Source organism: Pezoporus wallicus, unplaced genomic scaffold, assembly GCF_028554395.1.
Source record: "Pezoporus wallicus isolate ANWC-B61680 ecotype Strahan unplaced genomic scaffold, APGP_CSIRO_Pwel_v1 contig_5542, whole genome shotgun sequence".
Classification (NCBI taxonomy): domain Eukaryota; kingdom Metazoa; phylum Chordata; class Aves; order Psittaciformes; family Psittacidae; genus Pezoporus; species Pezoporus wallicus.
Window position 1 is genome coordinate 2,495,177 of NW_026640165.1, and position 21,741 is coordinate 2,516,917.

General features: G+C 39.8%; 1 protein-coding gene across 2 annotated transcripts in view; it reads left to right on the forward strand.

The window, feature by feature from the left end:
- Window positions 1-21,741, forward strand: part of SLC2A13 (solute carrier family 2 member 13) — a 161,623-nt gene that overhangs the window by 10,626 nt on the left and 129,256 nt on the right. For both annotated transcript variants that reach the window (XM_057417791.1, XM_057417790.1), the window contains exon 2: window positions 20,748-20,907. In XM_057417791.1, coding sequence (XP_057273774.1) covers window positions 20,748-20,907 — 160 coding nt within the window. The remainder of the gene's footprint in view (window positions 1-20,747; window positions 20,908-21,741) is intronic.

Consider the following 21,741-nt stretch of genomic DNA (forward strand, 5'->3'; position numbering starts at 1 on the left):
AGTACTAGCTATGTCAGCACAGGAAGGGGAATCTGCCTGAGGGGGAAAAGGTAAGTCTAGTTTTATTCATGGAGTTCAGCTAAGCCTTCTGCCTCATAGGCGCCTTGTTCCTGCATTAATCACAGGCACTGCTGACCTCACCAGTCCAACTCACATTGGAACAGCTTGTGCAGATGGAAAGCCAGAGCTACCTGGATAACTTCAGGATCCTGAAGCAGGAGTGGAAAAGATTAAGTGTTGCACATAGGCATTCAAGATGTTTTATCCCTGGAATTCAACCACTGTGGTAATATTTTGAGCTGAATACCAGGGTCTGGGTTTGTGCTGTATGTAGTTCTTGGGTAGGAGGAGAAACAGGCACTGATTGTAGATCTTTTCTCTTGTGATGATTGACTGGCATGTTCCTGGAAAAAAATCATTGGTGCATATAGCAGAAATCTGGGCACACATTGAGTAGAGCATTACACAAATAACATCAACTTCCCTTTTAGTGGGAACTATATTTTACTAAATTCTTTGAAAATCTGGACAAGAAGGTACTGTTTATCTTAAAATCTAACACTGGGGCAGGGCACAATAGTCACTTAACTCCTGTATGCTCTACTTCTGCACATCTTATTGTGGGGCAGGTTAAGGGCTTCCCTCCTCTCCTGACCCTCGTCTGCAGTTTTACTAGCTAGGGTAAACAAAATATTATCATGTTCAACACTGTATGTGCTTCTGAAAGAGCTGTAGTTTCAAGGCATAATTTTTAGGTCAAGATTTCTTGTTTTGCCTTTTTCTTTTGTGTCTGCTGATCCTGACTTTAAAGGAAGAAAAAAATGCAGCTTGTGTTTTATCTTTGATTCTGCCTGTTCTCACCTATTTCTGAGTCTTCCTTCCCTGGAGTCAAAAGCTGTTGTAACACTCTGCAGGACCTCTCACTGATTCAAAATTAATTGTTTTGCCTGACACCCAAGTACTATCTGGGCGATTAATCATTATCCTCTTAGATGTGGAGTGCTCCCTTGCACGGAAGGGAAGAGTGCTCTGAGCTTATGAACACAGCAGTGCAGAGAAGGTTTTTCTACATAGCTTGAGAGCAGGCCTGTCTCTTCTGTAATACCAATTGTATCTTCAGCAAGATGTCAGCCACCTTTTAGAATAGTTATGTTTATTCTGTTCAGAAGTTAATTCTCAGTAATTCACCCTGTAATGGTGAAACTTCCAAGGGACTGTGTGCCTGTTTTCTGGTTTTCTTCACCTAGAATTTTAACCTATTTCTGTCTGGCTTAATAGAGCCTGCTGATGGTCGTACATACTGTTATCTTTCATCCAGGAGTATGGATTTGTGTGTGTGACTGTTTCAGATGGGTTGCTGAGGCATAAATCCCTATGGCTGTGTGCTGGTTGGATGAGGGCAAGCCTGGCCTGCTGCTTGGCGTGCTGTCTCAAGATTTTGTATTGATTCTGCTTTTCTTCACAGAGGCTCTTTTCCAGGATACATGAAATGAAACTGTGCATGCTGTCAGACTACACAGGTTCTCAATTTGTCTAGCTCTGATGGCTTCTTACTTCCAAGTTTCTCTTATGAGGGAGCTTAATTTGAACTGGGATATAGGAAGACACACTCTTTACACTGGTGCAAAGAAGGGGGATCTGGAAGTGTGAGTGCTAAAGTAGCACTACTTGAAGCTCAGTAACTCATCTCCTGCCTTTCATGCCCCATGGTGGTGAGAAGGAATGTCTGATCCAGGCCTCCTAGAGAGTCATGTTGGGAAGTAGGAATCCAGACATCTGGAGAACTCTCTGTGTGCGCATGCAAAGGAAGAATTGAGTATTAAAATAGAATTATATTAGTGGATTTTTTAATTAGGGGTTGTTTGTATTTTTGTGGTGAGAAAAAATGGGATTGAAGGTGGCCATGCAAGACAAGACTGTACAACAGTTGCACAGATTTTCAGGATTAGTGTGTTGGGAATGGATGGGACAGTTGTGCTCTGGAGGACAGGAGAAGGTACAAAGAACTTCTTTGGGGTATGGATCCATTCTTTGTGCTGCTTTAGGGTTTTTTTAATCAATTGAGAATATATAGTTCTTGGCTCAATTCTTTCTTCTTTGTTAAATTTTTATCAAGTGGGGATGTATGTTTCTTGACTTAGATAATGTGGACTTGTATGGTCTGACACTCACACAGGGTGACTTGTTTTCATCGGTGCTGTGGCAGTGAGCAAGGGGCCTGACTTGGCCCTCTCGCCAGTTTTAATCCAGTGTGATTCCACTGACCTTACAGCAACATTAATTTCTTTACCTCGTGACCTTGATAAACTACTAAATAGCACAGAGATAAAGGAGATATGAATCTGGTCATCAGGTAGTTGCAGGTTCATATAAAATTAAGTCTGTAAGGGAGATATGGATGTCATGCTGAGCTACAACTGAAAATACCCCTCTAGGCAGATTTGTTAGAGGGGAAAACTTTTAAGCTGATATTTGAAGACGACACACATTGTATTTTTTCGTAAGTGCTTATTTAATCTTCTATGATATTTTGCTTACAGCAGTGCTCTGTTTCTTGCTTAAAGCAAATGATTCAGCTAGTTGTAGTAAAACATAAAAGTGCCTGTGTGCATACTTCTCAGTGCTGATATGTTCTGAATCTAGCTGAATCATCCAGAAGCAATGTATGGCCCTCTTTATTTAGGTTTTTATTTGTCGTATATTATCAGCACTAAAATACATGTATCCCTAAGGCAGTAATAGGTTGAGAAGTGTTTGGTCTACTATGTCTCTTTTTCACGGTTGCTCTGTGTGTTCTTTGGTTTGAATTTCTATTTGTCATGCATTATCAGTCACAAAAATACGTATGTCCCTGAAGCAATAATAGACTGAGAACTGTCTGGTCTGATGCACTTCACTTTCACAAGTGCTCCATGTGTTCTGTACTCTGTGAATTCATCCTGTTACAGGCTCTGTGGCCATTGGGTTTCTAAGTCATGGTACATTTTTCCAATGCAAATCCGAATTAGGGTTACCTATCCTAGGAGCTGGAACCCATACAGTTTGCTTATGTGCTGTAGAAGCAATAGGAGCAAAGACACTATTGCAAGAAAAGATATTATTTCACGCTGGTACAAAGAGCTGGGGACACGTAGCCTTGAACTCATCTTGCCATAAAATGAAGTTATTTAGTTTTATTTTAGTTTTATAGTCTTAAAACTAAATTACAGCAAGCTTAAATACATGCACCTGGTTGTTTTATTTTGCCATGCAGAAGGCTTTCTAACTTTAACTACTGCAATAAATGTCTATAAACTAAAATACAAGAAGTTTCACCTCAACTTGAGTGTGAACTCAATGAAGAAGAACTTTACATTGTAGATGGCAGAGCACTGGGACAGGCTGCGCAGGGGTGTTGTGGAGTCTCCCTCTCTGGAGGCATTCAAAACCCGCCTGGGTGTGTTCCTGTGTAACCTGCTCTAGGTGACTGCCTTGGCAGGGGGGTTGGAATGGATGATCTCCAGAGTCCCTTCCAATCCTAATGATTCTCTGATTCTGTGAATAAGAAAGTGCCTGTTGTACTGTTGAAAGGTCTGACTTGCACATTGTGAGACCCCAAATGTCTGATGCATCTGTCTCTTGCTAAGTAAACATAAGACCAACCTGTAATACTCAGATTTGTTACTTCCTGGCCACTTGACCTTAAAATGACAGTGGTACTTTGTGCCTTCATTTTTCCTTCTGTAAGATAGGGTTGATGTTTGCTTGCATTTTCAAAAAGCATTCTTGGACTTCTTAAAAACAAAGAGTAATCGTAAGTCTGTCAGTCATAACCTGTTCAACGCTACAGTTTCTGTGAGTGGATTTCATAATCTCATTTTCAGTTTCTTGAATAATTTCCTCTAGTCAGATTTCTCCTCTATCCTTCCTCACTGTGTGCTTGGCCTTTAGACAGGCAGTGCTGTTGGTGCTACTTGTCAGAGAGACCTGGGCTCAGGGGAGCCTGATGTTCAAATCTTACTGAAATGCTTGTAAATGATTTCTTCAGATGTATCTCGGTGTAGACTTAACTTCCAGAATGTAATCTGACATATTGTGTCAGTAGCTATGCTTATTCTTCAGTTACTGTAATGAAGCTTTTCGGTACATCACAAGCAGTTGGCACAAGAGTTGCTACTAAATGGCAGTTGGCACAAGAGTCGCTACCTAAGATGGAGTTTTCTGATATGGTAAGTTGAAACATTGCCCAAAGGGTCTGTATGTCTTAGTAATTAAAAAGTTCTTTAAACTATGAGAGCAATGTAAACTCAGAGTGAGCAGGTGAATGTGGATGTGAACGTAACAGTATTTTGAAAGGAAAGGTTATTTTGCACCTGAAGATAATGAGCAATAGACATTTGTAAGCATGCACTGCATTGGAAGCATGTCTGTGGAAAGTTTTTCTAGCTGTTTATTACTGTGGTAGGTCACAAGTGTTAAGGAAGGGGATTCTGCTATTAAGGGATTTGTCTTTGGTGGCAGGAAGAGTAGCAGTTTGCTAGAATAGAGGCTTCTTCCCAACCTCATCTACATGTAAACCTGTCATTAACACGTGGATTGTTAAATTTTTGTGTGGAAAATACTGTGGGCTTATTATTTTCTTAGTGCGTACAAGTTTAAATGGTACTAACTGGGCAAGTAGGAGTGGATAGTGAGTAATTCAGAGATGAAGTAACCTACGAAGTGTTTTGTGCTTCATTGCTGGTTCCTAGTGCTTTGTTAGAAGCTATCACAAATGGTTTCTTTCCTACTCACAGTGACTGTATTAGTGTTCAGTTTAATGATTCTTCTCCAGTGAGTGCTTAATTCTGCCTCTGAATGCTGCCCTCCTGCAGTATTGTCAACGGTCCCTACCTTTTGTTTTGGGAAATAAGGAAGAGGATGTAGACCAGAGTTGGTTTTAAAATGTAAATAAAAGTAATTTTTTTTTTTGAGTAAAACTATTAAAATTAATTAAATTAATTGAATAATTTAAAAATTACTCAAAAGTAATTCACTTTTGAGTGAAAATTCAATTATATGTAGCTATGTTTTACTGTAATTGATGTTTCAATTAGATCTTGCTTTATGAAAACTTACTTTTAAAAGATGAGGTGGAATGTGACCAGATTATAGGAAAAAAAAAAATACGGAAGACAGTAATTGCTTTGTAGGGTTTCTTTGGAAAGAGTGCTGTTAAGGATTAGGACCTCCCTCCCCATGCTGGTGTGAGGATCTTCACTTATCCTCAAATATGAGAATTTCTTTATAAATTTACCCTGTGAAAGTAATGATGTAAGTGCAAACTTGCGAAGTTTGTAGTTCAGAGACATCCTGGTTTGAGTTGTTTTTCTTGGTGGTAGTTTATGCATGAATCTTTTTACTTAAAACTTGAACCTGACCTGAGAATATCTTGTCATTTCAAAAGAGAATATGGCTTCATTTTTAACTGTAAACCTCTCAGTTTTAAGGTCAGAATCTGCTTCTTTGTGGGGGCAGATAGGAGGTAAATAAAATTAGCAGGAGGTTCTCTGTAGTAACTGTTCTGTAAGAGTACAAAAAAGCTGGGTGACTTAGAGACCTGGGGACAGAGAACTGAAACAGCATGGTATTTCATTGCCCAATTAGTCATCTTACAGTGATTTATTGCAACTTGTGCAGTGCAAGTCCCAGGAAAAGCATATTTTATCTTAACAAGGATGCTTGCTGCATCTGTATTAGGTAGAATGGGGCTGTCAGATACACCATTTTAAATGCCAGCTCCTAATTCTTAAAATTTCTTGGTTTCACTATTCTCTTACTGGATAGAGGGAACACAGCAGACTGCTGGATGAAAGAATCAGTGCAGTGCTCTGAGTTACAGAAGGGCATTTTAGATACCCATCTTTATTTCCTTTTAATCTTTAGGTTGTCTGGAGTTACCAGGGTCTTGTACCAATAAATGAGATTTACTGAGGACTTCACAATGTTTGCCCAGCTTTCACTCCATGATGACCCAGAGCTCTTCCTGAACCCTCCTCTACTAACATGCCCAGAGAATAAAAACAGGGCAGGAAAGAGCCGTTCTGCAAAGGGGCCTCGGGAGCTGTGCTCATCTGATCTGTGGCTCTCCCATCCATTTGGTCTGAGCACTGTTATTTATAAGGAGATCTGCAAGTAAACGTTGGACTGAAGCAACCCCGTTAGCAGAACTGTATCTGTTGTTTGGAAGATGGCTGTCCATTACAGTGCATCTGTAGGACTCAAGCTTTCAAAAGCTGAAAGCTGTGAGAGCAGCATCCCCTGGGTTTTCCTGGGTTCTTCTGTCCTCTACCATTCTCTTCCCTGAGGCTTTGAGATTTGCAGCCTTGTTTTTAGGAAGCTCTTTGGCAGTCTGCTTACCTGATAAAAATTAGCAGTAGTTTCTTCCCACCTGCATCATCCACGCACTCCTCATTAGCTGAGACTTGCCTTAGCTTTTTGTCCCTTAGACGTTGGTAATGGAGTGGTTATCAGTTCCTTTTTTCCCTTTAGCATTTGACAGCCACTGTCTTGGGGTTTTCCACAAATGCAACAGCCTCATTCTTCACTTGTAACATCTCCTTTTTGTCGGTTTAAGCAACTGATGGAAGTAAATACACACCGAAACAGATTAAAGTACCCTTGTATCCCTTGACAGCTTGACTATTGCACCGGGAATCCTGCAGTTGCAACTGCTGATCTAGATTATCACAAGCCATTTCAAGGAGTAAACTTACGTGGCCTAAAGAAGTTCACCACTGGTTTGTCCCTCTGCTAAAGACAGTGTAGTTCAAGATCCCTGTCCTGATAGTCAAAACCCTTTCTTAGACTGAAAGGCTTTCCTTGGGAGCTCTTTAGCTGGGATTCTCCCATAGGATGTTTTCCTATTGCAGTTGCATTCCACTGGCACCCAGCAGCTATTATTGAAATGGTAGTGGGGAAACTCCAGACCATGGGGAGAAGTGGCATGGAAGCTAGAGATTTAAGCTGAGCTGCTTCTCATAAAACAAAGAAATGTGCAGCACGTAGACTGTAGACTCCAGATATTGACTTAACCCATGTGCACTGGGAACACCTTTACTCTTCCTAGTATGCAAAACGTGCATGCCATGGAAAGAGGTGTCTTGAGGAAGAAGTCCTATGCAGATTGCCACCAACACCCCCAGCCTCCAGTACTGCAAATATAGACACCATTTATTTACCCATATGGTCAAAAAATTCTGGTTTATTATCTCAACATGGATCATTTGTGTTCGTAGACATAACCTTGTTTGTGTATAAAACCTCTAGTATGGAAGGAAACTGAGCAGTCACTGTGACTCGTATATTTTCATTATAATGATAGTTATAGTTACATTACTGTCATGAATGCTACTTGCATTATAATAATATAATTGAAACTTATTTTTTAACATTAGGCCTTAGGCTGTAAAAGGCTTACAGGGCTCTGGTTTATTTTTTAGAGCAATAGTTATAAAACCATATAACAGATACCTGTCTTCCTACAAATCATACTGTTTTTCACAGAAGTGGGTAACTAAATGTAGGAATTAATATAAAAGTGCAGTTTTCTGCATTGATGGTAGCAATGTATTTACCCCTTGCAAGCACAAAATTACTGGGAATGTAAACTAGGCAGTGAAATGGCTTTCCTGAATAGCGAATGAACACGTTCAATGTTACTTCACAGTTTTTTTCTAAAATACTAAATTTGCAATGTCATTCTAGATTAGTTTTTTAAAATTAATGGCAAGCGGTAGATAGGAAAATGGATTATTCTTGTCTTCATCTTAAGCTGCATGTTTGGAGTCAGTTGCTGGACTTTTGGTTAACTCAATGGAACCTAAAGCAGTTTACAGAAAAGTTAACTGGTTTATCTGTTTTAATAATTGCACTTGTAGACAGAGGCACTGTTAAAACTAAATTACTTTTTAGCTGAAGAGGGCTTTCAGATCTAAGTTGAATGCATGCTTTTAGCTGAGCTATAGGTTAGCTACTAAAGCTTGTTCATGTTTGTTCCGATAACCACTTCTCTTAGAATTATTGTAAGTTGAAGAATCACTGTAGTAGAACTAGGGAAGAAAAGGTTTATAAACAAAAGTGCGGATCTCAGAAGGAATATTCATTTATGTGTAGCTTTCAGTCCTCTGAAACTAAAATTTCTCTGCACAGAACATCTTTGTTACTCCATGGAACATTGAACTGTTGTTCTGGGAGTTTTTATGTGTGTGTGATTGTTTTGTTTTTTTCTTACCGTGTAAAGGTTGCACAGTGTTCAGAATGCTGGTTTTCTAGTATATATGACTGGTTGTGCAGATGAGTCCTGGCTAGCTGTAAACCCATACTTCCCTTCTGGAAATGGCTGTTTGCTGGCTGGGTCAGCAGAAAGAGCTGGATGGCTGCTCCTTTGATGCTCAGTTAGTGCTTATTGTGATCTCATCATTTAGCACAAGTCTGTGTCAACCACCAGACCAGGAATCTCGAATGGGAGAGGGAGTATGAGATACAGATATGCATCCTGTTATGCTGCTTTGCTGGAAGGGGAGGAGCCACTGGCTGGAGAAGCAACTCCTTATCTTTGGCTGTGACTCCTTGGGTCTTGGCCAGGTTCATCCTCCTGTTTTTCCTGGGTGTAAGTAAGTATGTATAGTATATAGTATATATATATGTATAGTATATAGTAAGTAAGTAAGCATGTATAGCGCATAGCCTGCATGTGCTAAAGAATGTCAACAGCAAAGCACTGCTTATATCAATTACTATTTATTTAAACTAAAAGCTTCCCTTTTAAAGTAGATTAAGTAGTGTTTGTCTCACCTGTTTATACAAGCTGTCATAAAGCAAGCTACTATGTTGTATTTATAATTTTCAAGTGAAAGAAAAATAAACTGCTCATTTACTGAAGTTTTGTGACATGGTAAAAATAAAGGTTGCATTGAGTAGTATAAATCATAGAATTGTATCATAGAATCACAGGATGGTTTGGATTGGAAGGGACCTTAAAAGATCATCCAGTTCCAACCCCCTGCCATGAGCAGGGACACCTTCCTCTAGAGCAGGTTGCTCAAAGCCCAGGGAGGGGCAGACACAACTTCTCTGGGGAACCTGTTCTGGTGCCTCACTGCCCTCATAGTGAAGAATTTCTTCCTAATGTCCAATCTAAATCTCCTCTCTGTCAGTTTAAAGTTATTCCCCCTTGTCCTATTCCTACGTGCAAAATGTCCCTCTTCAGCTTTCTAGTACCCTTTAGGTACTGGAAGGTGGCTCTAAGGTCTCCCCGAAGCCTTCTCTTCTCCAGGCTGAAAAAGCCAGACTCTCTCAGTGCATCTCCATAGGAGAGATGCTCCAGCCCCTAGATAAAAATCTGTGCTGCTTCACTCTCACAATGAAAGACCTTCTGTAGCTTGTAAATTCATGGCATCTTTGCAGATAGTACTTGTTCAAAATTAATTCAGAAAGAAAACAAATTAGGATTTTTTTACTAGTTGATTTTAGTACCTTTAATCACCTTTAGGGCTGATTGTTAATCTTGTGTTATAATGTTTCAGAAGTGCACTTTTTCACAGTTCATGGTACCTTTCAAGTAGATTTGCTCTGCATACCCGACATTAAAATTCAGAGGCAAATTCAGTATTGAAAATTAGTGATATTCCCTCCTCTTAATAGCTCTGAACACATTAACACATACTTTTTGGAGAAAGAGTTTTTTCTATTTCAGCTTTCCAGAAAATGCTGCTCCAGAAATAATTCATCTGCTCCTGTCTGGATCACTTTAGAAAAAGGAGCAAATCCATTTCAGTGTTGAAAGGTGCTAATTGATAGCTGTGTAGGTGACCCAACAAACGACTTTTAAACTCTTTTGTTTATTGAAAATGTAATTGTAGGTTAGCAGCCTATATATTTTAAAGAAACGTGTCACTGATGAGTTAGCCAGATAAGTTACCAGTTCAATTCCTACATTTTTATGATGCTGTCTGCTAGCTGGATTTCTTTTAGGCATCATCCTAATTAATGTTTTGAAGTAACCTGAACCAGGGTAAATCTTAAAGCTAGACCTGTGGACAGATTGGAGCAGCTTGAAAGGAGTAACTTGTTTTAAACATTCCAGCTTTCTGGAATGGGGTTTACAGCCATGAACTACAAGCACAGGTTCCCAGTATGGCTCACTGTGAGAAGGCGGTCCCTCAGCAGGATACCCACAGTCTAGGGCAGCTGTGCGGGGAGATGTCTGATTGGGTGTTTCACAACCTGAAGTAAAAGGAATATATGCTGGCCATAAAGAAAGGCTGAATATGGGTAACTAATTGTGCTTGCTGGGAAGTGTAAAATGTGACCTGACATCTGTAGTGCTAGGCATGCTCCTGTGCTTTGGACAGTAGCGAAGATCTTCGCTTCAAATTTTCTGGATATTTAGCTTGATTATGTTGTGTCTGGTTAATTAAATCGCATTCTCTCCTGACTTTGCCACTCAAAATAAATTTCCTCTTAACATGTTTTTGGATTACTGTAACCTTGGGTAACCTGAAAATAACTTTGGACAGAAAAACTGGTTGTTTCAAAAATTCTCCTCACAAAATGAGCTGTTCTATGTATAGTACTAACGTTGAGGCTGAGGTTGAATAGGACCCCACAGTTAAAGTGGTTCTAACAGTTATAAATAGTTACTTTCATCTGACCTTAAAAGCTTCCTCAGTTCTGTTTGCTTTCATGTAGAGTTTTCTTTCGGTTCCTACTGTTCAAATTTCCCAGGGAAGAAACGTTTTTCACCCTTTAGCTCTCCTGCTTATGCTTTTGGTGCCCATAGATTGGGACATTTTGTATCCCCCTCTACACTGTGATGTGGTAGAACTGAATGCTTGCAGTTTTCTGGCTGTGGGTAGTATTTCCTATTTGCTGCATTTGTGGTATTAAAGAGTCCTGCAACTTTTTTTGTAGGTTTTCAAGTTTTTGCTAAATGAAGTTTTCTTTTAATAAACTGAGTAAGTTATTTTAATAAACTTTCACACTCTAGCTTGTACATGGTAGATTCTTGACTGTCTTGCCTCTTGTCATGCCTCCTTACTTTTTCCTGTTGCATAACCATCCAGTTTCCAGATTAAAAAGATTCCTTGCCTTGCAGAATTTCAATGTAGGAAAACAACTACTGTGATAAATAAGCCCTTCTTGATTACTCAATTTGTTGAATATTCATATCTCTCTACTATGATACGTGGTTTCCTTATGCTCCTTTTACAAGATGCTGCCCTGAAGATATCAGAGAAAGGTCTTAGCACTCTCATTACACAGGAATTGTACTCTGTGTAAGCATTTTAATTTTTTCATGAGCTGATTTTGCATCTGTATCTTTCAGTCAAGGGTGAGTTTGGAAATGCAGTCCACAAAGGCTAATGCTATCTTTCTCAGTGTTGCATTTACAGTGTGACAGTAGTGATTGTTTCTAGTAGATGCAATTCGAGATCTTTTTAGTCAAAGAAAGAGTCTGTGTGCCTGATCCTTATTGCTGCACACAACAGTGAAAAATTTTCTTGTGGTCAACAGAGGGAATTATTCATCCAGACTCACTAAGGTAAGATTGTTCCATAAATTTGAAACAGTGTCATCTAGAGAGGAGCTTAATTTATTTTTCTTCAGATTTTTCTTGTCCTTGTATTCCTTCACAGTTGGATGCCACATAGTAACAGGGTTTTGGCACTGATTGTGATACTGTTCACTATAGTTTGAGCTGGTGGCTAGATAGGAACATAAAGATCTGCAATTACTTAGTGTATTGGATGTTCAGCAGTGTACAGGTTCTTTAACTATGATGAACCAGCTCTCTCTGATTTAATAAATGAGTGTTTAAAGAAAATACAAGACTTTAATGAAGTCTGCTGATGTTGGACCCCCATTCTCAAGGAGTTGCACCTAAATCTGCCTCTTACTGTGATTTATGTTCTCACAAAGCAATGTGTTTTTAGTGCTAGTGGTTTGCCCCATTACCCTTATGTATCTCAGCTCTTCTGTAGCACAGTACAGTTGTGCCACTGCTAAGAAATGGACTTTTACTAATCTGATGTAGGGGCGAGATTGAAATGGGAAGTGTGCTGCCAATCATCCTTGAAATGACTTTCAGTAACCAGTTATAAACTGCTGATATTCCTTTTGCTAAATACATGCAGTGGGTGGGAAGCCTAGGTAATAAAGGGGACTTGAGCTTTCCCCTAATGTTCACACTCAAAACCAAGCTGTTTCAATGACAATTTTAGCTTTTTTTGCACAGAAGTGGTTAGTGTACTAGAACAGTTTTCAAATGAACTGCTTTCTGAAGTATTTCCTATTAATGTGGTTAATAAGGCACTCTAATATCCCCTTAGGCTGACTGTCATTACTGAAAGCTGAAGTGTTAACTCTAAGAGCAGAAAAGAACTCTACAAGACTATGAAAAGGCTTAATTTTCATTTAGGTTAAGCCATGTAATTAAAGTATGTTGTGGAGTTGTCTGTAGAGCAGACGTGGCTGATTGTTGGCAGCCACCAACACCTCCTGTCGTCGTGAATGCTAATGGTCTTTTAAAATAAATATCATTTGCAGTTAAAATGCACCCATTCTATCAATGATAGACATTCTTCTCTCCACAAAGTACTTAAATGGATTCTTCTTTAGATTGACAGTAAAGAATATGCAATTATTGTGGAACTTGTCACTTTCCAGAAGTTACCCAGTGTGTTGCCCTTACCCTCTTGAACTTTACTACGCAGATGTGAGCAGTGTTCAAAAATTATCGGTTGCAAGAATGCCATTTTTGTCACAAGTAAAGTTAAAGCCTTGGAGCATAATTTGTGGGAACACAACTGGAACAAAATACTTGATGAAAGTATCTTTCTCTGTATAATCTGATGTACTTCTGGGATCAATAGTGTTTCAAGGCACTAAATTTAGATTGCATGTCCAGTATCCAAGATGTAATAAATTTATCAGATTTCCTGCAAAGTTGCTGGAAGAAAGCATTAGCCTTGTGTTCAGCTGTGCCTTGGCAGATTTCCTTCTGTTCCTGTTTGGAATTTACTATTTAATTAAAAAAAAACCCAACAAGCCAAACAAAACCAAAAGCCAAACAACCAAGCCTTGAATTCATATTCAGACTTTCTCATAGCATAACAACCTCTATTAAGCTGTTTATTAATATTTAATTCCCGTTTCTCTGTGCTGCTTCATCAGGTTGCTGCTTCGTCAGGTTGCCTCCACAAATCCTCCTCCGCCTGTGGAATCATTTGCTAAAGCTGCTTGGAATCTTTACAAGTAGAACATACCACTATGCACAGCTTCTTAATTAAGTGAACTTTAAAGTTGGTTGCATTAAAGTTTAACATTTAATGAAAATTTGCTCTTACAAGTTCATTCTAAGATACGTGAAGAAACAAAACTATTACCTTGGTTAAGTATCTCAATACAGCTTTATATGTTAGTGAAGAATGCCTCATTCCCAGGAGTATCCTCCCGAAAGGAGATGTTTTAGTAATTCGTGTTTCTGCCTATTCATTTAGAACTCCTAAAAATACATATTTCCGTAATAAGCTGTGTTCTTTCTAGTTAATAGAGATTAATTGCTCGGTGACTGTACTCTGAAATAGAATCAGGGATCTCTTTATGTTTGGGGTTTTTTTGGTGATTATTTCCCACCCTGATTTTAGTTTCCAATTGGACAGTCTTGAGTCCCATGGCAGTTCTCCATTATCATAGAGAGTCCTGCCTAGGGGCCAGTACAGGCTTTTGAACTCATTCGGAACTGTTTAAGGGACCTAAGCGGTACAGACCCCATAATGGGCAGGTGGATATCCTTAGCTGGTTGAATTCCGTGGTTTACCTGCTGTTGATGCAAAGGGTCAGTGTGAGCTGGACAGAGGAGGGGAGAGAACCACACCAGCTCCTGGGCATGTCTCCTTAGCATTTCTAGCTACCATCAGTCTTCTTTATTCCTAAGTATGAAAGGTTGATGGCAATGGGTAAGTTTTTTTTTAAAGTTATGCTTTTGAACCTTTTGGGTAGGAATCTAAACAGCAACAACAAAAATTTGCCAGGAATCTTTTCCAGTGTTTCTGCTGATGCTGACACTGCTTATTGGTTGACACCAGTGAAATGAGCAACACTTACATCCCGACTGTGTTAGAGCCTTTTTTTTTGTTATGCTAGGAGTAAAAGCTCATCTTATTCAATATCCTGTCTCCAGCTTTTGTTGCTCATGTGTTTTTATGATGCACTTTCCCTCATGTCTGCTAGACGCATGACTGAAGCTGTAGCGAAAGTCCTGGTCTTTACAGGCCACGTTTCTGTCCATCTGATCTTACAAAAGTCTTTAAAAATATTCCATCTCCCTAGTTCCATATTCCCCAATGCTTTTTATAAACAAGAACTAGGATTCTTGGTTTAGGCCTCTTGTTTTGCTACCTTAACCTCATTTCTTAAAATCTATTTTTATTTCTCCTAATAATCATAGGATTTCTCCTTCATGACCTTTTTATTTCTCCTATGAGTGGGTTTGTTGACTTCAATCCTGAACTTCTTAAAGACTGCTTTATAGTGCTTACATATTCATACTGAAAGTACCTTTCTGGGGGGTAATGTGTTTCTAAGATGCCTTTTCACACCTGCTTTCTATTGATTGTCTTAAAATTGAGCTGTGCACTCTTGTCTCTGCTTTCCAGTGGAAGTCTGCAGATGGTAGTAGCAGTTCTAATAATTACTCTCATAAGTGATCTTGGAAGTGAAAAAACATTTAATATGATTATTTCAGTCTGTCCTGTCCTCTAATGCTTCCTATGTAATAATTAGATGCATCTTGTTGTCTAAATTTAAGGAACCTTCTATTATTTTTTTTTAAGCTGTATTCTTTAATAAGGGCAGAAGGTTAATGCCTTGGTTACTCAAGTGGGTAAAGACTGGGCTTTGCTGCTCTCTTGTCTCAGATTTCATAGCTTTGGTGCACAATATAGAGCTTAAACTTTCTCTGACAGATTTCCAGTTAATTTGTTTCATTTTCTTTTCCTCATGCCTTGTCACTTATCAGCTTTATTAGGTAGTAACATATTTGCCTGCAGCAAGAATCTTTTATTTGGTGTGAGAAGTTTAACAGTGAAAGCATATTATAAAATGTCATCTAACTGTAAATGAAAGCATTCTCATACGAAAGATTAATGAAAGATTCCATTGTAGCCATATTTATTTTGCTAGGAAAGCTGTTCTTTGTTTTCAAATTACTTTAATATCTAACTATTAAAATAACTAAATAGTGAATACTGGTTATGTATTTGAGATTTTTGTAGTTGATTAGCATTTAATGCCTTGCATCCAACTGTGCCTTTTCAGAAAGAACTTACTCTCTGATGTTCTCCTGTGTCTTAAATTGAAACTAGAGGAGAAAAATCTGAAGAACGTTGATGCGTTCTAAGGCAATTGAAAACAACTATGTAATTTAAATAACATTATGGAATCTAAGCCATTATTTCCTTAAAGTGGTATGATTTTTTCTTTATTTTGATCTGTTTCAGAATAACTTACTCCTAGTGATTTTTTTTAGAAAGAACTTTGCTTTTGTGTGTAAATGCTTCAAAGATGGCAGCCAAACTGGGGAGGCTTTCCTTATTCCCTCCTCCCATTTCCCCAAACCTCCTGCCACACTCTGTTTCAGACTTGGAGTAGCAAAGCGTATGTTTTCATATCTAAATGATAACTGGAACATGTAACGTAATTTATCATCTGAACTGAGGTTTTTGTTTTGATGTTTTGAACCTATAGGTTTTAGAAATCTTAGTAGGGGAAGTAAGGTCTGAGTACAAAGCCAAAAAGGCTGGTTTTGATAGCAACATTATGAAAAGTCTCAGGTGAGAAAGGTGATGTGGAAGCTGCAGAATCACAGAATCATTTTGATTGGAGATCCACCTACGCAGATGGTCAAGACCTATTTGTACTTCTTCCTGGGTTACCTGCTCTAGCTGACCTTACTTGAACAGGGGTTGAACTAGATGACCTCCAAATATCCCTATCAATCTAAAGGATTCTGTGTGATTGTGAACTAATATTCCAGCTCCTTAGGTTTTCCTGAGAAATCATGTCCTGTTCATTGCAGGCTTGATAATAAATAATTTCAGCTATTGTATTAATACCAACTGAATAGCTGGTATCATTGGCTAGCTTGTGACAGGACTGTTGAGGTGCGCAAGCTTCCCCTTCCTCTGCTAATTCCTGTAGTCTTAACTTTGTGGCAAGAACACAGCAGAAACTGTAAATCTCCTGCTACATGGTGCCTCTTGTTCAAGGCAAACACATTTTAATTTTCATGCTACCCTTATGTTACAGCAGCAGGCTTTCGGTTTAGGTGTAATTGCCAAGTGCTGTGTTAGCCGGGGCTAGTGGTGATTCTGTCAATGTCTCAGGACTGATGGTGTGCCCTGAACGTTAGCCGTAGCTGTTGATCTGGTCAGTAACATGGCTCTGTGTTCTGTATGCCCAACAAGCAGATTTGCCTGGCATGTTTTGAACAGAATTTCTCTGCAGATCCTGCGTAAAATCAGCCTTCATTAACAGTTTAATGGGAGAAAAAATAGCTTTTTTACAGAGCACATGTTGGTTTTGGTTGTGCACATCTTTCTAACTGCTTTCCAGTAAAACCCACATACAGATATCCTTGGGACTGTTATTTTAGTAAAGCTTTTAACAAGGACTGACCTTCAGTAGCTTCCAAAAGAAAGATGTAAGGTCAGTTTTCTCATTGTGCCTCCTGAAAGACAGAAACACAACTATATTTTTCTTCCCTGCATTTATTGCAAGACCTTATTCTATTTCTATGCCTGTCAGCTTTGTGTTGGAGCACTTGGTCTCTTCATTCCTGCTGCTCTGCATTCAGTCATCTTTTCTCATTTCCATGTTACACTTGCAAACAGCAGGGAAAGTTTTTATGGGGCAAATGATAAAATAGCCACTGGCAAGCAGACTTCATTCCCCCATCTTTGAGTTCCCTTGACTTTTTTAGTGATGATTAGTCTAAATAGAGTAGCAGAGAGTCAAAGAATGAATGGCCTCTAAGAAAACCCTTCATGGATCTGGTCCATTGAGTCATGAATTCCAAAGCTGGTGGTTATCAGAAGCTTGTTTAGGGTGTAGCAGGGGAATTACTCTATGCTTGTTTTTCTGCTGAGCCTTTCCTAGCCCTCCATTGTTCCTCGCATACAGAGACAGTGACACCAGGCTTTGTGCCTGGCTCCATGGGGCTGGGTATCCTGCCAGGCCAGTCCTGGTGGTGGGAAGGTAGCTATGAGGTGTGAGGTGGCATGCTGGGGGCAGAGGGGAGGTTGGGGAGTGGGAAGGCTAGGCCTCCCTGTGCCAGGGCTGCTGCTGTTGTAAAGTCGTTCCTTTCCACTCGGCGTGAGCTGCTGCCTCATGTGGCTCCTCAGAAAGCAGACCTGCTGCTGTGATTTCCCATAAAGGCTTTCCCTCATACGTGTGCTATATCCATCACTTCAATTGTAATTAGTTCAAATGCCGATGTGAAGGATGTGAGAGAAATATCCCTAATGGTGGACTGTTTGAAAATTTGCCTCTCTGTCAAACGCGCAGCGGGCTGTGTGAGTGCTTTCTTCCATGGTGCATTCTGGTTGGCTTTGAGAAATGGTTGAATACATTTTTAATGATTTTATTTTTCCCTGACACTTTTCTGTGGCTTTTATTATTCTGTGTGGGTTGCTCAGTTGGTCAGAGGAGGAGGAGGCATTAGTGTGTCCTGGGAGGCTCTGCCGGGAACTGGGTTATCACACTGAGAGGCTGCTGTGAGTGTTTACCTCTCCTCACAACAGATCTGCTGATGCCATTTGATTATTAAACAATCTGTATTCCTTGCTCAGGCTTTTGGAGGCTTCCAGCAGTTTTAACCTTGTTACTAAAGGTGATTTTGTGCTCTTAGTTGGTGAGTCAGGCAGCGAGGCACTGGCCAAAGCCATTTTGTGACAAAGCCTTTCTGTCATGACACGAGCTGGGAGCTGTAGGCGTGCTTCAGGAGCCACATGCACACCCTTTGGTGACCCCATTTCTTGCTGGGGGTGTGGCAGTGGTCCATGCTGGCGTAGGGCTGTTGGTGTGGGCCCAGTAGAAGTGCCCCAAGCTGGAAGGTGTGATGTCTGTGCTGGTGCTTGGCCGTACTCAAGCTGTATGTCAGTTGGCTTCAGCTGAAATGTGTTTTTGTGTGTGTGCTGCCAAGGTACTGCTAGTTTTAACTACAAAAGAAATTGCTGTTGGTTGGCACTTTTGGTTCTCTTAAGAAAATAGGGATATAAATTTCCTTTAAATGGTGTGACTTTGTTGGTGAATTTGGACCACCAAAACATGTACTGCTCCCAGCTCTGCTCTTTCTATGCTGTTGAACTCCTAGTTTTATAGTCTGTGTGTGTGAGTGTGCTTCTGTGTGCGTTCCTCATGGGCGTTTCTCTCTTTTGCCCAAATGGATCATGTAGAGCCATCGCGTATGTCCTGGTTTTGTCTGGGATAGTTATTTTTCTTCCTGGTAGCTGATGCAGTGCTGTGTTTTGGCTTCAGTCTGACAACAATGCTGACAACACACTGATGGTTTAGTTGTTGCTAAGTGATGCTTATCCCTATCAAGGTCTTTTCAATCTCTCATGCTGTGACAATGAGGAGAGGCACAAGAAGCCAGGAGTAAGCAGAGACAGGACACCTGATCCAAACTAACCAAAGAGGTATTCCATACCACAGCATGTCATGCCCAGTGTATAAACTGGGGAGAGTGATCCGGAAGGTCCAGATTGCTGCTCAGGTCAGGCTGGGTATTGGTCAGTGGATGGTGAGCAATTGTACTGTGCATCACTTGGATTTATTTTTTTCCTTTCTCCTCTTAGTTTTATATTTTCTTCCCCTGTTATTTCCATTACTATTATTGCTATTATTATTATTATCATTAGTATTAGTATTATATTGTACTTTAGTTATTAAACTGTTCTTATGTCAACTCATGGGGTTTACATTCTTCTGATTCTCCTCCCTGTCCTTCACAGGGTGGGGAAAGGGGGGGTGAGCAAGTGGCTGTGTGGTGCTGAGTTACCAGCTGGGTCTAAACCACAGCAGCATAATTCATAGGAAATACTACCAGTGTGTGACAGAATAAAAGGCAGCTGTGCTTTAGCTTCAGTCCTTGCTTTTTTATGGCAGTAAGAGTTCTTAACACTGCATATAGAATGCTTTTAAAGATTTAAAAAACTCAAGAAACAATCTGTTCTATATAACACTAATGAAATTACATGGTAATAATAATAATAATAAGGATAATAATGCTTGACCCTGCTTTTTCTTGGAGATGGAAACCATGCTAAAGTCCTGTTTAAACTTGGAGCTGTGAATGCTTGGCATCTTTGGTCACTTTGACTCACATGTGCTTTCTTGGATCACAGCATGTCCTTGTTTCACAACTATAAATATGTTTATGCTTTTTAGTAATTTTAGTATACATGCCATGTGAATTGAAGAGTGTTATTTGTGGTGTCATTACATCAAACCTTGAACTGTATTGCAAATACAGCCAGTAGCAACCAGAGTGTGTCTGCTCATTTGCTCTGGGTATGTCTCTTGCATTAAGTGTATTTTCGTCCATGTTCTGGAACCTGGAAATCAAATTCTTCCAGCTTGTTCCTTTTAAATGTGTGCTGATTTTGGCTGAGATAGAATTAATTTTGTAAACTATAGGTCCTAATTTTAATCCAAAACATAGTTCATATTAACTACTATGAAGAAAATTATCCCAGGCCAAACCAGCACATTCTCCATCCCTTATTCCATACCATTTACATCATGCTCAGGTCCTACACTATCCAGTACATTTGTATTACCCACCACCACCGTTCCCGTGCTTTACACAGATATCATTCCTTTATTTTATGGACTATCCCTGTGAAATAGTTTTAAAATATCCATAAATGTCCACTGAGTTCATTTAGTCCATGACTTTGGGCTCTGCCTGTTATGGTGGTCACTCTGGGCAGGAGAGGTGGTGTTCCATGGAGTTACCGGGCACCAAAGCCAGGTCAGGTTCAGCCACTGCTTCTCATGCCCTGTCGTGGTTTAACCCCAGCCAGCAACTCAGCCCCACACAGCCTCTCGCTCACTTTCACCCAGTGGGATGGGGGAGAGGATCGGAAGAGTAAAAGTGAGAAAACATGGGTTGAGATAACGGCAGTTTAACAGGTAAAGTAAGAGCTGCACAAGCAAAGCAAATCAAGGAATTCATTCACCACTTCCCATGGGCAGGCAGGTGTTCAGCCATCTCCAGGACAGCAGGGCTCCAGCACACGTAGCAGTTACTTGGGCAGACAAACACCATCACTACAAATGTCCCGCCTTCTTTCTTCCCCACCTTTACATGCTGAGCATGACTCCATGTGGTGTGGGATGTCCCTGGGGTCAGTTGGGCTCAGCTGTCCTGGCTGTGTCCCCTCCCAGCTCCTTGTGCACCCCCAGCCTGCTCGCTGGTGGGGTGGTGTGAGGAGCAGAAAAGGCCTTGGCTCTGTGTAAGCACTGCTCAGCATTAGCTAAAACACCCTTGTGTTATCAGCACTGTTTCCAGCACAAATCCATACCATGGCCTCATACTACTACTATGAAGAAAATTAACTCCAGTCCAGCCCCAAGCCAGCACAAAATGGTCTATTTTATGATGAAAATGAGATATAGTATCTTTTTCTATTTTATAATTGTAATTGAATTTATTTTTGTAGGTGTAGCATCTATGACTGTGCCAGTGTACATCGCAGAAGTTGCTCCGCCACACTTAAGAGGCAGATTAGTCACCATTAACACTTTGTTCATCACCGGAGGGCAGTTTTTTGCAAGTGTTGTTGATGGAATCTTCAGCTACCTCGCGAAGGATGGATGGAGGTTTGTGAATCTTCCTTGCTAAAAGGAAAGCTAGCAGGGTTGTGGTTTGGTTGACAGCTGTTATAGTTCTTGTTGGAAAAATAGAGTTTATGTATAAAGTGGTAAAGCTGTATACTGAAACGGAACTTTAATAATTAAGTCTCAATAAATTATATCCATACTGCTTTCACTTAGGCTTAATAGTCACAGTATGCTTAGGTGTTTTGACTTTACAAAACTTTAAAAACAGATGAGCAATAAATATGCCTCAACAAGCTTGAATGGTTGACATGTTTATGAAAGTAACTTGCCTCTTGCATTTAGAGTAATTACATGGTGGTTTTTCAGAAAGCGAATTTCCAGGAAGAGTGATGCTCTATTTGCAAAATAGTGGTGTATGTTGAGTATTCTTAAACTGAGCACACTATTGAAGGATTATTGTAGCATGACTTCCTAGTTGAAAGCTTAGGTTATAGAATATATGAATCTATTTTATTCTACTTTCTGGATATTATGTTCTCCCTGGAGACAATGATAAGTGATTCTGGACTGTACCTGTATACCTACTGTATTTATAATGGTGTATCATTTGAGAGCGATGAGAAATCTCAGTGGTTTGGTATTTTACTTGCTGACTTGAAAAAATAATTAACAGAAATGTGTAGGAGGAATAACTTACACTGTACATTCTAACTTCTGGAAACTTGGGCTTAATTATGTGTGCTCTTGTCTTCAAACACTCTTGGGAAAGGGACACATGTTGTAGGGCCTTTGATTTCTGTTGCTACAGCCTGGAGTAATTTTGCTATTTCAAAATCATAATTTGAAGGATCCCACCCGCAAAACCTTGCAAGT